The 12350-nt window shown below is 41.8% G+C and overlaps 3 protein-coding genes across 3 annotated transcripts; 2 read left to right on the plus strand and 1 right to left on the minus strand.

Moving 5' to 3' along the window:
• The first annotated feature begins 3862 nt into the window (after positions 1 to 3862).
• Positions 3863 to 5849, plus strand: asdurf (ASNSD1 upstream open reading frame). The gene is made up of 4 exons (XM_076263309.1): positions 3863 to 4036; positions 5291 to 5344; positions 5649 to 5724; positions 5809 to 5849. Exons 1-4 carry the CDS (start codon positions 3905 to 3907, stop codon positions 5847 to 5849), a joined length of 303 nt encoding a protein of 100 aa, XP_076119424.1. The 5' UTR covers positions 3863 to 3904.
• A 26-nt stretch (positions 5850 to 5875) lies between these two features.
• On the plus strand, positions 5876 to 8349 carry asnsd1 (asparagine synthetase domain containing 1). The gene is made up of 3 exons (XM_076263293.1): positions 5876 to 7297; positions 7456 to 7637; positions 7871 to 8349. Exons 1-3 carry the CDS (start codon positions 5876 to 5878, stop codon positions 8115 to 8117), a joined length of 1851 nt encoding a protein of 616 aa, XP_076119408.1. The 3' UTR covers positions 8118 to 8349.
• On the minus strand, positions 8133 to 11948 carry LOC143100287 (glucose-1-phosphate adenylyltransferase). Its single transcript, XM_076263303.1, has 8 exons — positions 11525 to 11948; positions 11322 to 11411; positions 11040 to 11119; positions 10659 to 10774; positions 10356 to 10453; positions 8693 to 8761; positions 8541 to 8599; positions 8133 to 8441 (listed from the first exon to the last, which is right to left on the minus strand). Exons 1-8 carry the CDS (start codon positions 11714 to 11716, stop codon positions 8321 to 8323), a joined length of 825 nt encoding a protein of 274 aa, XP_076119418.1. The 5' UTR covers positions 11717 to 11948; the 3' UTR covers positions 8133 to 8320.
• Between the last annotated feature and the right edge of the window lie 402 nt (positions 11949 to 12350).

The following is a 12350-nucleotide window of genomic DNA, read 5'->3' on the forward strand; positions in this document are numbered from 1 at the left end:
ACTAACAATTGAGCCAATAGCCCAGGCTACTGGCTCGCATGCCAGCAGCACTCTTGAGGCGTCGGGGAGTGAGGTTTACCAACGTTCCACAAGCACAGCTAAGCTAGCTGGCATCCGTTACACTTGCACTTGCGGTGATAACCAAAACTAATGTGAATCGCGGACTATCCTACAACCAAAGAAAGTAAAGGAGATTATTTTTACCTGCGTTAGCCAAATAAAGGACGTGACTGCACCCTTCACAAACCGTAAAAATTAAGTTTATTCGTTTTACAGTGGACTACAGTTGACAGTTCACTATAAGTCCACACAAACAATTCTGGTTTCCTTGCACTAGTCAGTTTTGTCGTAGCCTACTCTGTCTGTTGTATGGCCTACACAGCGCGCAAGCTTTGGTCAATTTCTGTAACAAACAGTGGCACCTATAGGCCTGGGATATGAAGTAACGTGTTGAGTCGTGTTGAGATGGATCCGTTTGGACGCAAATATTCTTGATACGGTTCCAGGGAAGACGGAGGAAAAAAAGGTTAGTTTGGTACGTGTGGACTAGGCCTAAAATGTGCCAGATTGTACACAGAACTTTTAACTGTTATCAAGTTCAACCTGTTTCATTTCATTAAAAAATAAATAGTTGAAATGTCAGCCAGTCCCTTGGTGTTTAACCAAAAATATATGCTATTTATTCCAATAATATAAATAAATGAATGATGATTTCTGCGAAACAGAGCCTTTCAGTGCATGGTGTTTGGATTTTGGAGTTTAAACGTTCAGTGGACCCTTGCCCTGCCCTTTTAAGAGAAATACACACTTCAGTTCGTCTCTGCCACAAACGTGAGTTACAATCTGAAGCAAGATGTCATGTCATTGCAGAATCATCTTTAAACATTTATAAAATAAAGTGTACAACCCTCCAAAAGCATATTTATGGATATTTCATGGTACTCCGAGTTTATTTTACCCAAGATTGTCCTCTAACAAGCATAACTTCGAAAGTAACTTGCGAGAACATGACTCAGAGAATCAATTGGCTGAGGCTGAGGAGCCACAATGCCAGGCCAGCCCGCACAGACCTGTTGTTGTGTTTTCATTTTCACTGACACTGATCCTAAGCCTAGGCCACATGGGAACCTTTGTCAAGCATTGTCAACAAGGTATGGCATAGCTGTAATTACAAGGTGACAACTTGTGCATTGTTTTGCATGCCAGGATTTGGATGCTAGATATAACATATTTTATAACAGAACCTAAATTAAATGGAATTCATTTAAGAAAACAGAATATCTTGTGGTCTGTCTCAAGCAGGAAATGGTTCATGTTTGTTGGTTGAATCTGTGTACAATGTTTTTCTAAAACAGTCTGCCGTAACCATTGCCAAATTGTGGGCTCCCTCGACAGAACTGGGGGAAAAGTGCCAGTCATTGTTTAGTGTCATCTCAGACTGACTGGCTAGTCTGTCACTTGCAGATCTGTGCAGCAAAACCCTGAAGGAAATGTACAGTAGTTCCTGTGATCATTTTATTCTGATTGAAGAACCCATCCCTTGTATTCTGTCAGGAATAGAATTATTGACATCAGATAGCTGTATCAGGTGCTGCTATCCTATTGGGCCAGACTGGGTCGCTTTGGCTTGGGTCCATGTTTCAGTGGAGTCTGTATGTGTGTGTGTGTGTGTGAGGAGCTTGCCTGCCTTTGTCGTGTCTCAGTCAATAAGGTTTGTGGTCATCCACACGACACAAAAAGTGGCACACTCCATTGTGACCCTCATTGTGCCCAGGCATCTATTTGGTATTTTGTTTACCTGTAATTATCCTTTGAAGTGCCACCAGAGAGAAGCCACCCCCTTATCTATTCTAATCCCACCTATATATAGGGATGTTTGTAAACACGGGCTCACATATCCAGCACTGGACATGAAAACACATTACCTTGGCCAGTGTGTTATATTGTTCTCATTGTGTGGTGTGGTATAGGGGATTTAGTTGGGCTTGTCTGTTCGTCATTCATTACTGTTATATTAGCGGTTGGACTGAGAGAGCATGTGTTGACCATTCTAACTTAAAAACTGAAATGATGAATATTTGAATGTAGTCAGAAGCCCAGCAGAAGAGTTTCACTATTTGTGCCATTTGTAGAATCATTTTCTCATATTTAGGCATTAGGCTTTATATATGGCAGAGAAACTTCTGTTACGAAACCTTAAAATAGAGTACAAAAAGAAAACACAGCTGATTAAACAAGTGTTTTTGATCAATACAAAACTGTCCAGAGTTCACTTGCAAGACTCCACTGACCCTAAACAAACTAGAATGTTTGATTGTCACATTGCTGGTGGCTTTCCATGAGTGTGATTCAACTTTGAACCAGGCCAAATGGGATTCTGCCTGTGATATAAAGGTACAAATTGCATAAATAAAATCATATAAAATCTAACTCTGAACGATTAATGCAGTCACACATTGATTGTATATTTTAACAACTTTAGCACATATTTTGCCACATATTGAATATAAATAAAAATGATAATTATTATAAGGATATGATAATAATTATGCACATAGTATTTTGATATACAACCCTTTGACCATAAGCAATTTGACACTTGCTGCATATGCAGTCTGTCTTGCCACGAGACCTGAATGCTGAATTGAAACTGCTGTGAGATTACTATTGACCCGAGTAAGCAATGATGTGCTCAGGTCAAGGGACAAAGTCCTTTAAAGTGTGGCAGTTGAACTACTGCATTCATACCAGTCTGTATAAATTATGCACTGCAAAACACTAAAGTTGAATATAAAGTACAGCAGGTTGCAGAAGTATCAGTTCCCCTGAGGGTCAACACCATTTTTAAAGTGACAAAAGACATACTTTGTCTATATCCCATTCCTATTTTATCCTATTTATCAAAACATCCCCTATTTTTTTAGAGATCCACATTAAAATATGCTGGGCATGTGAAAAGGTATATCATTACCAGACCAAAATAGAGTGTTTCGGCCTATCCTCAAAGTGCAACATGAGCCATACATTTTCCACCGCAGTTGTGTGAAACAACTGGGAAACCTCTTAGACATGAAGCATGAATGGATATAAATGACACAATGTCACAAGAAACCTGTGTGGCAGTCTATTGTAAAACTGTTGGAAGAGGCCAGGGATGTCACTAGATCCAAAACTCTATACTGGGGCACAGTCTAATCTAATGATGATGATCAGATGATAATCTGCTGAGACACACGCTCCAGTAAAATGGGTATAGTGACACCCCAAGAGGGATTACTGGACCCAGAGAAATAGGCCCAGGGCAAGGGGATCAACACAGGAGTAGACCTAACTCAGCAGGGAAGCCTGATATAGAGGTGGATATTAAATACAACAAAGCTGAAGTCAAAAATATGATTAAAGCTAAAATAAGTGAAAATGACCGTTTTTGTGGGATAATGAAGTCTGGAGACAATTAGTATTCAAGGGAAAGTGGGAAAGAGCGGGAATGCATAAAGACATAAGCGAGAAGAAAATTTGAGTGTCCAGAATAAGGCTAGGTCTAGGACATACAGGATTAAATAGAACAGTATTTATAATGAAAAAGCATGTTGATGGAATCTACTAATCAAGAGACCATGCATGCAGAGTAATTCTGCATTGTCCTATAAATACCATCGAGCTAGGCAATGGTTGATTTTACAACTTAGTGAAAGCCAGATGGCATTACATTTACATGATATACAGTAAAGAGGATCTGGTGAAGTTTGTTTTCATTTTTTGTTTTCTTTTGTGTAGATTGACATCTTGATCCAGACTCCAGTCCAGATGGTGGCGGTAATGCACCAAAAAGCTGGTTGCTAACCGCTATACAAGAAAAGAAGAATATACGTACAGTAGGCTAAGCGTTAGCCACGTTGTGTAGATGTGTGGTATCCAGGTCGATAATATTTCATATATTGTTTTGTTTTTATTGACAATGACAACCAAACGTAATCTGCCGGCAGCAGATACTGTGGAAGAAGAGACCACTCAAAAGGAGGAACTAAGCAAACAGGTTTGAAATATTGTGCTAGTCAACGTTGTGTGTGCTAGCAACATTAACGTTAAAGGCGCCGTCAGGGATTTCAAGGCCATTACATTTGTGTCACATTCAGCAATCATCTCATCTCCTCACGACCGCTAGCTGCCCATTCCGTGATTACACTGTTTAAAACTCGGTCTCTGTAGGCAGCCCAGGCTCCGAAAACTGCAAACAAACAAAGTGGGGGCAGCCTGTCCATAGCTGTCAACATTGAGCTTTGAAAATAAGGGAGATTTCCCGGGTTTCTCACGCAGAATACGGGAAAATGTCAACATTCGTCCCCCTATATTAATTTGGTCAACTTTATACAGCCCTAGCAAGGCTAAAGTTCTGTAGCCTAATCGATGGCCCTGTGCGCTGTCATTCTCTCTCCTGCGCAAACAAAATGTGTGCGTTCCAAGTAGCCTATAGTGCGTAATTCTTCTTCATAACGTTGAACAAATGCATTTGGTTATTTTAGAGATTTTAGAGAGAAAATATAAATAGCCTGTCATGCAGTTTATGGGCTTTAGTGCAGAGTTGGGAAGTTATGGTAGGCCAACTTGGAGTGAATATACAAACAGGGGAATTCTTTCCCTACTCGTAGCTGAGTGGTAGGCCGATACACACAGCGTTCGGCCGTAGCCTACACTATGCAGGTGCCACTGAATCGTGCTCTCGTGCATCTTAAATAGTCTCACTGTCGCCTTCAAGCAAGCAAAACGATGCTTTAAAAACACCTATTTCGTTGGAAGGGCAAGGGTGTAGCAACAGGACAACAGTACTAAGACTGACAAGTCCGATGGTAGAGCTAATGTTATGAGATTGTTAAAATACGGGATATTTACGGGAAAATATTAAAACGGGAAGACAGCGGGAAAAAAGTTAAAATACGTGAGAAACCCGGAAAAAAACGGGAGGGTTGACAGCTATGAGCCTGTCCCCTAAACAAAAACGAAACTTTGTCTAGAATTTCTCTGCCAATACTGAAAGTAGGGCTGAGCTACCTCTCTGGCGTGTTTCGTTTGGTCCTTGGTTAAAATATTCTGCACAAAACCGTCTGCTAATTAATGTAAACATAAACACTACTTCCTGCGAAATCTCTGACTGCGCCTTTAACGTTAACCGTTGTAGTATCATCAGTGCACATAACTGTTCTCTTACTCATCTTACTGATGAATGCAGTTGTGTTTCAACTTTCTGTTGTTGGCCAGGTTAACATGACTTACAACAGTACCTTGTTTTCAGATCAAGGAACAGAACATTTTGGTTGATGAGCTGTCCAATCTGAAGAAAAACAGGGCATGTATCTATTTTTTGTACTTTTAAGTGTTTGGGCATTTATTAGCATGCCTCAGTATTAACATGTTTGTCGGTGCGGTGGTAGTGTAGTGGTTAAGGAGCTGGGCTAGCGTGCAGTAGCCTGAAAGTTGTCGGTTCAATTCCCGGCTTCCACCGTTGTGCCCTTGAGCAAGGCACTTAACCCCAAGTTGCTCCGGGGACAATGTGATCCCTTGTAATATAGCTGACATATGTAAGTCACTTTGGTCAAGAAGTGTCTGCTAAATGTAATGTAATGTAATGTAATGTAATGTCTTTTATGCAGAGAGTCTACCTCCAGCAGCCCAATAGCAACATTTTCTTCCTGACAGACAGAGAACAGATGCTGAGCACATGTAAAAGTATGCCCTCTCTCTATGTGTCCAGGCCTATGTTATTTACTTATTGTATCATACTGCCATTAACATCAAGCTTTCCTTTCATAGAGGACCTGGACAACCTAAAGAAAGAGTACCAAGACATGTAAAACAAAACGACAGAAATAGGAGCAGAATGTGTGGAATTTGTTGTGTGGTGAGCCTGTCCCCTCAGTCTCTCGTCTTAGCGGACCAGGTGCAGAAAAACCTAATCAACCGGGGCCCTGACCACAGCCAGGATGTAACAAGAACTGTGATTAATACGGATTTCAAATGCCTGTTCTCAGCCCATGTCCTTCAAATGCGAGGCTGCCTGACCCCGCAACCACTTCAAGACTCTGCAGGTAACCTGCTCCTTTGGAATGGGGAGGTCTTTGGCGGCCTTGAAGTGGGACCAGAAGAAAATGACACTGTAGTTCTTCTTGAGCATCTGTCAGCCCAGGAAGACGCCACGGGTATATGCAGCGTCTTGTCTCGGGTCCGTGGGCCTTGGGCGTTCGTGTACTACCAGGTGGCAGAGCACTGCATTTGGTTTGGCAGAGATTATTTTGGCAGGAGAAGTCTGCTCTGGCATCTTGACCCCGAGGATGTGATTTTGACACTCACATCTGTGGCGTCATGCCTCTTGATCTGTGATCAGTCCCAGTGGCATGAGGTGCCTGCGGCTGGCGTTTACAGACTTGATCTGAAAGACTGCGCCTCCCATCGTAAGAAACTGACCATAGAGGTCTTCCCATGGGTTACCACCGATGACCATCCAACTGCTCACACTCCTGACTATACGTGGGACGACCTGCCAACGTATGCCACCATAGTGCCAAATCTCTGTGGTGTGTTCCTCCAATCTCCCGTATGCCCTATGAATATGAGCACGTCGGCATCCGAGAGACCCTTAGGAAATGTCCAGAGCCCCAAGCTTTCTCTGGAGGACTTGGAAGAGCTTTTAAAGCAAAGTGAGAACGTAGAAAAGGTTACCAAACTCATAGAGGTACTGAGTGAAGCAGTGAGACGAAGGGTGCAAAGTTTACCCAGTAGAAGACTATTTGTGGAACAATCAGGCCTTAATAATGAAGCTGACATAGCCATACTTTTCTCTGGAGGGATTGACTCTATGATTCTGGCTGTCCTTGCTGATCGCCATGTTCCTGCAGGCAAGCCTATTGACCTTCTCAATGTGGCCTTCAAACTCCAAGAGACAAAAATGCAAACACAGTCTGCTAAAAAGGACAGAAAGCAAAAAAAAGACCAGACTGATAAACACCCCAAACAAAGAGACCATAATCTGACTCGCTGCTTTGACGTTCCAGACAGAATTACTGGCAGAGCCGGACTGATAGAACTGCAACACCTAAGCCCTGAACGCCAGTGGAACTTTGTTGAAATCAACATAACTCCCGATGAGCTCAAAAGAATGCGGCAAGAGCGCATCAGCCACCTGGTGCATCCTTTAGACACTGTTCTGGACGACAGCATTGGCTGCGCTGTGTGGTTTGCTGCTCGGGGGATCGGCATGTCAATGGACTGCGCAGAACAGAAGCCGCATACCTCAACTGCCAAGGTAACACATGTGTTGGCCTAGCCTAACATTAACATACTTGCTTTTGGACTGGAAAACAAAGCACACAGTGTTCTCGACCTTGCTTGAGTAAGTGGAAATCATTTTGAGGTTTGTTTTGTCTGAAAGCAAGGCTTTGGTTTTTAAATGTCTCCTGGCAGGTCGTTCTGACGGGCATTGGGGCGGACGAGCAGCTGGCCGGCTACTCCAGACACAGGGTGCGCTTTAAGAGCGACGGGATGGAGGGACTGGTCAAAGAGCTGGCCATGGAGCTAGGCAGAATTTCATCACGCAACCTGGGCAGAGATGACAGGGTTATTGGGGACCATGGAAAAGAGGGCAGGTAAAAGTAATGAGTTTAGCCTCCAAGTATGCCTTAATGCCCCCAGATAATTTATGGTTATACTTAGTGTTTATACATACAGTGTTGTTCTTCCTGCAATATTTTAGCAGTCTCATTTTAAGATGGAAGCTTTGTTTTGTTTTAGGTTTGTTAAACCTTTTATTTATATCAATATCAGTCTCACATTTATCCATCTTAACCTTACTTTACTCTTTTAACCTTTTCTTGGACAGATTTCCCTACTTGGACGAGGACGTTGTGAGTTTCTTGAACCAGCTGCCAGTGTGGGAGAAGGCTGACCTGACTCTGCCGCGGGGTCTGGGGGAGAAGCTGCTCCTGAGGCTGGCTGCCAAAAAGCTGGGCCTGGGACCCGCCGCCATCCTGCCCAAGAGGGCCATGCAGTTCGGCTCCAGGATCGCCAAGATGGAGAACGGCCGCGAGAAGGCATCGGATAAGTGCAAAAGACTCGTGGCAGAATGAACCACACTCAACTGATCAATTTGGTTGAGTTTATTTTATAAAATTACACAATTTCTGAGGAATGAATTAAAAAAAAAGAGAATCACATCTGCCCGCCCCGCCCCAATGAGACATATATATGTATAAAGTAGTTACATCCTTTTAAAGAACAAGTCTTCATGTTGTCTCTTTAAGCAGCACATACATTTGCTTATTTTAAAATGTCAATGTAAATAAACGCTAATATCTTGAACTCTGTCTTTAAAATATTGGTCACATTCTATGTAGGATGTAAGGTTTCCCACATCAAAGCGCCCAGATATCTCATGGACATACACAGGTTTTCTGAAAAGGAACAGAGGCTTTAAATTAATGATTTTGCTTTCATATCACAAAATACATCAATATACAGTATTATTGGCAGCTATCTCAGAGAGGAAATACCTTAATATAAGCCAAGACAGAAAGGTCCCAGGGGCATCTCTCTCCTCAATGGGTGCATTCTGTCATGTATATAAATATGTTATATACGCACAAAATGTAAAGCAGCATAATTTTATAATAATTCAATTTGTTGTGAAATACAAATGGTTTACGTTTTTCTCATGAAGGAAGACCTCTAAGAGTGGAAGGCTTCCTTTGGAGAACAAGTAGAAGCAAGGGCACTGAAAGAGAGCAGTCATTCCATTTCATACATATTCAAGCAAGCGATGCAATGCTGGACTCGATTTGGTGGACACTATTAGGGCTGGGCGATATGGACCAAAACTGATATCCCGATATTTTGGGGCTGATTGGCGATATACGATATCGATACGATATTGATATTTCAAACAGAAAGAGCGAAGTGCTTCATATATTCACTCAACACAACAATTATGACAACACAGCCGGTTTTAATTATATTAATTTCAGACTGCTCTAACAGAGCTGTGCAAAGAAGTGTAAACAATAACATAGGCCTACAATAGGCATAGGCTACAGTTGCTCTGATAAAGCTGCGCAAATAACAAAAGACCAAAAGTTGACCCTGACTGACAACGCAGGCCTACATTGTACTGCACAATGCAATAGGCTATTTTGGGCACAACAATATTGAAAAAACCTGCAGTTTTGTCACACAATGCAGTTTTTTTACCTGTAAGGGTTTGATAGGGCCTAGATGACAAGCAAATGTAGACTATGATGGCCTAGACATGTTGCTATCAACAACAAAAAAAGTTTAAAAAAATTAGGCTACTTAAACAACGTAACTGAGTCACTCATCAAGAGTGTGATAGACGCTACCGTCGTTTTGTATGCGTTCATTTTTGCATGTTCCGGTTCGTAAGAAAAATCCCTATGCACGATTGAATGGGGTTTCAGGAATCATAAAAAAATGATGCCCTAACTGCTCGCGAGTCGCGTGCATATCCTCTTAATAAAATCAGCGTTTATGTTGTCTCCCTGAGGACTTTAGATCTGCTACTGTCGCTAAACGCAAGCATTCATCAGTGTATTTAAATTAGCTAGGCTATGTACCAAAAATGACATTTTACCGTGAGTCGAAGAGCTGTAGCGGCTAAACAGTGTTGTAACTTAAATCTGCGTGTACAAAACCGCTTGGAGCTCCAGTGGAATTTTGATTTCACAACGAGAATTCTCGGTCTAGCCGTTGATGTGCCGACGGAATAGGCATCAGCACCAACCTCTGATCAAGGTAAACAAAATCTGACTCAGTGTCCGTCATGTTTGAAAGTTTGTAGTGCTGCGAGGGAGAACGTGCACACGCAAGGGGCGCAGTTGAGCAGAGCTGCGGCTATCTGAATGGTCTGAACACAGAAGAGCAAGTGGCTTTGATAAAATGGCCCATTATTTGACATAATACCGGTATTACGATATTGTCTCAACTACATATCGTTTTCAAAAATATATCGGTCGTAGTCGTAATACCGATATATCGCCCAGCCCTAGACACTATTACAGATCCTTTCAACTGCATCAACCAAACATGTGCATTCCTAAGGCATTTCCAGTGGCACAGAAACAGCATTGAGCTAATAGTACTTTGGGGACAAGCAAAAGCAAAAAAAATAAAAAATTAAGTTAACATTTTGTTGGATTCAAGTCAGATGTATGTCAAGATTTCCAAGATGTCTAGTCTTGATTAATTTCAATTTCAAAGTATGTGCATTGGTTTTGAACATTTCAAACGGAAACCCTCTAGGAACAGGTTTAAAATCGGTCTAAACTTGATCTGGACACATGACGATATCTTACTGCCTTCCTGGACTGGGTGTCAGATGGTCGAGGCTTTTCTTTCATACAGCTCACACGCATGTCCTCATCAACTTCCAGAATCCCATACTTGGACGTTTCTGACGGAATAATTGAACAATAAACAATATGATCAATGTTTGGGTACAGAATACTGACATGTTACTGATTCACTCAGACTAACAAGGATGAGTTGGTGGCAGTAGGGGTTATGTCAATACTGTAATCATTTGTAACCTGGTAGGAGTTGGTAGTAGGTTTTGAAATATTTGATTTTCAGTTCCTGTCTGGAATCATGATACGTACCCTCTTCCTTGCATTGATAAGAGAGCACCAGATTTGCATCACAAACATTGGCCTGGAGTTCACAAAACCTCCCTGTAAACTTTAACAGACTGAAGTCTTCTTTAAACAATGTGTCACTGTTGAGCAAAGAGAATGGGAGTTTCACACATTTCACATTACAAGGTTGATATTGACATGGCCCTTTCAAGAGAGTTCCATTATTAGCATCATCGTTGGCCCCACAAGGCTTCCGTTTTAACATTCCATATGTTATCTTAATGCAGAGGAAGTAGATTGGGAACCAAATAGAACGTTCAAGCATTGTTTTTGTTTTTATTGTTGAAAGGGTCTATATGCATGGTGCACTTGTGTTTGGATGCAAGTCTATTTTAGCGTGTTTACCCTCCAACGACTATCACATGGTCCTCAACTGAGAAGTGCTTGATTGTGAGCTGGAGGCAAGCAACAGCACCAAGCCGCCCCTGGATCAAACGAGAGAGAGGCCATACCAGTTCTGTAAGACAGCTCCTGATCACAAGCTATGCTGTACTCCAGCATCATATTTTTATGTATTTGCCGTTTCAGAAATCTCAACACTGATGTATGCATTATACTGATACAAAGGCTACATTGTCTTGTCAGTATCTTACTATCTGATGAAGGTGATAATAAAATAGTCAAGACCTTATTTGTGCTGGTTCCATCACTGAGAATCTTCACATTGGGAAAGTCCTGGGCCCATGTCTGAAAAGCTTCGAAGTAGAGTGCATTTGTCTGTGGACGAGATTATTTACAGTAGCCTACGATCAGATTTGGGCAATTAGAAATCACGTTTTGATTCTCAGCTTTGTAGGAATGCGCTTCTATGGTCCACTGCAAGTACTTACAACCACAAATATTGTATCCACACTTCCAGTTGCAGTCATTGCCTTGATCCAATGAGATATAAGAGCACAGTGACCCACGGGAAGCAATGGCTTGGCAATGCCCAACAGATGCTTGAATCGTCCAGTTGTGTCATTCTCAACATCTCTTTGCAACCTTGTTCCATATCCTGCTGCTAAAATAACAGCTTTCATGTTGCAAGCTAATTTAAACAGAAAGGTTAGTCTACAAAAGTTAGCTACTTAGCTAGCTGCTAACGCTAGGCTGAAATGTTCTCCTTGATAGTAAACTTTCTTAACAGCCGAAGTCTGTAGTTGGAACTGTTATAACATTTAAAGTGTAACGTTTACCAAGACTCCGAGATACACTTCCAGTGATTAAAAAACAAGTTTTCTTCTCTGAAATGACATGCGCCCTAAGAGCTGGTCAAACTCCACATCTAAAACTCAAAATAATGCAATACTGCCCTCTACTGTTTGTAAAAAGGAATTTACAAAGCAGGAAACTGACGCAACGTTCACCTGGGACCAGAATGAGCGTCTCTGGTTGCCAAGTGCAACGTATGGCAAACTTGAACTCAAGAGTGTAGGCTACTTCACGCCACGAACTTGATTTTGTATACTTTAAAACACCGTTTCGTTTCAATGTTGGCTGGCGGTGGTAGGGAATGTCATATTGATTCATTCGTGTTTTTTGCTAAACATAAGCGTGTTTATTGGCTAACGTTGCAAGTTGTTGTCATTGACTTGAATAGCTTGCAAGCTTGCCAATTAACCGGTAACGTTAGGCTATTTCATTTAACCAGCCTGCTAACAGTTATAGCCTGTG

The sequence above is a fragment of the Alosa pseudoharengus genome, unplaced genomic scaffold (assembly GCF_046254945.1).
Source record: "Alosa pseudoharengus isolate Yale_2024_CS ecotype anadromous, Long Island Sound unplaced genomic scaffold, YU_APseudo_1.1 YU_APseudo_1.1_scf_3, whole genome shotgun sequence".
Taxonomy (NCBI): domain Eukaryota; kingdom Metazoa; phylum Chordata; class Actinopteri; order Clupeiformes; family Clupeidae; genus Alosa; species Alosa pseudoharengus.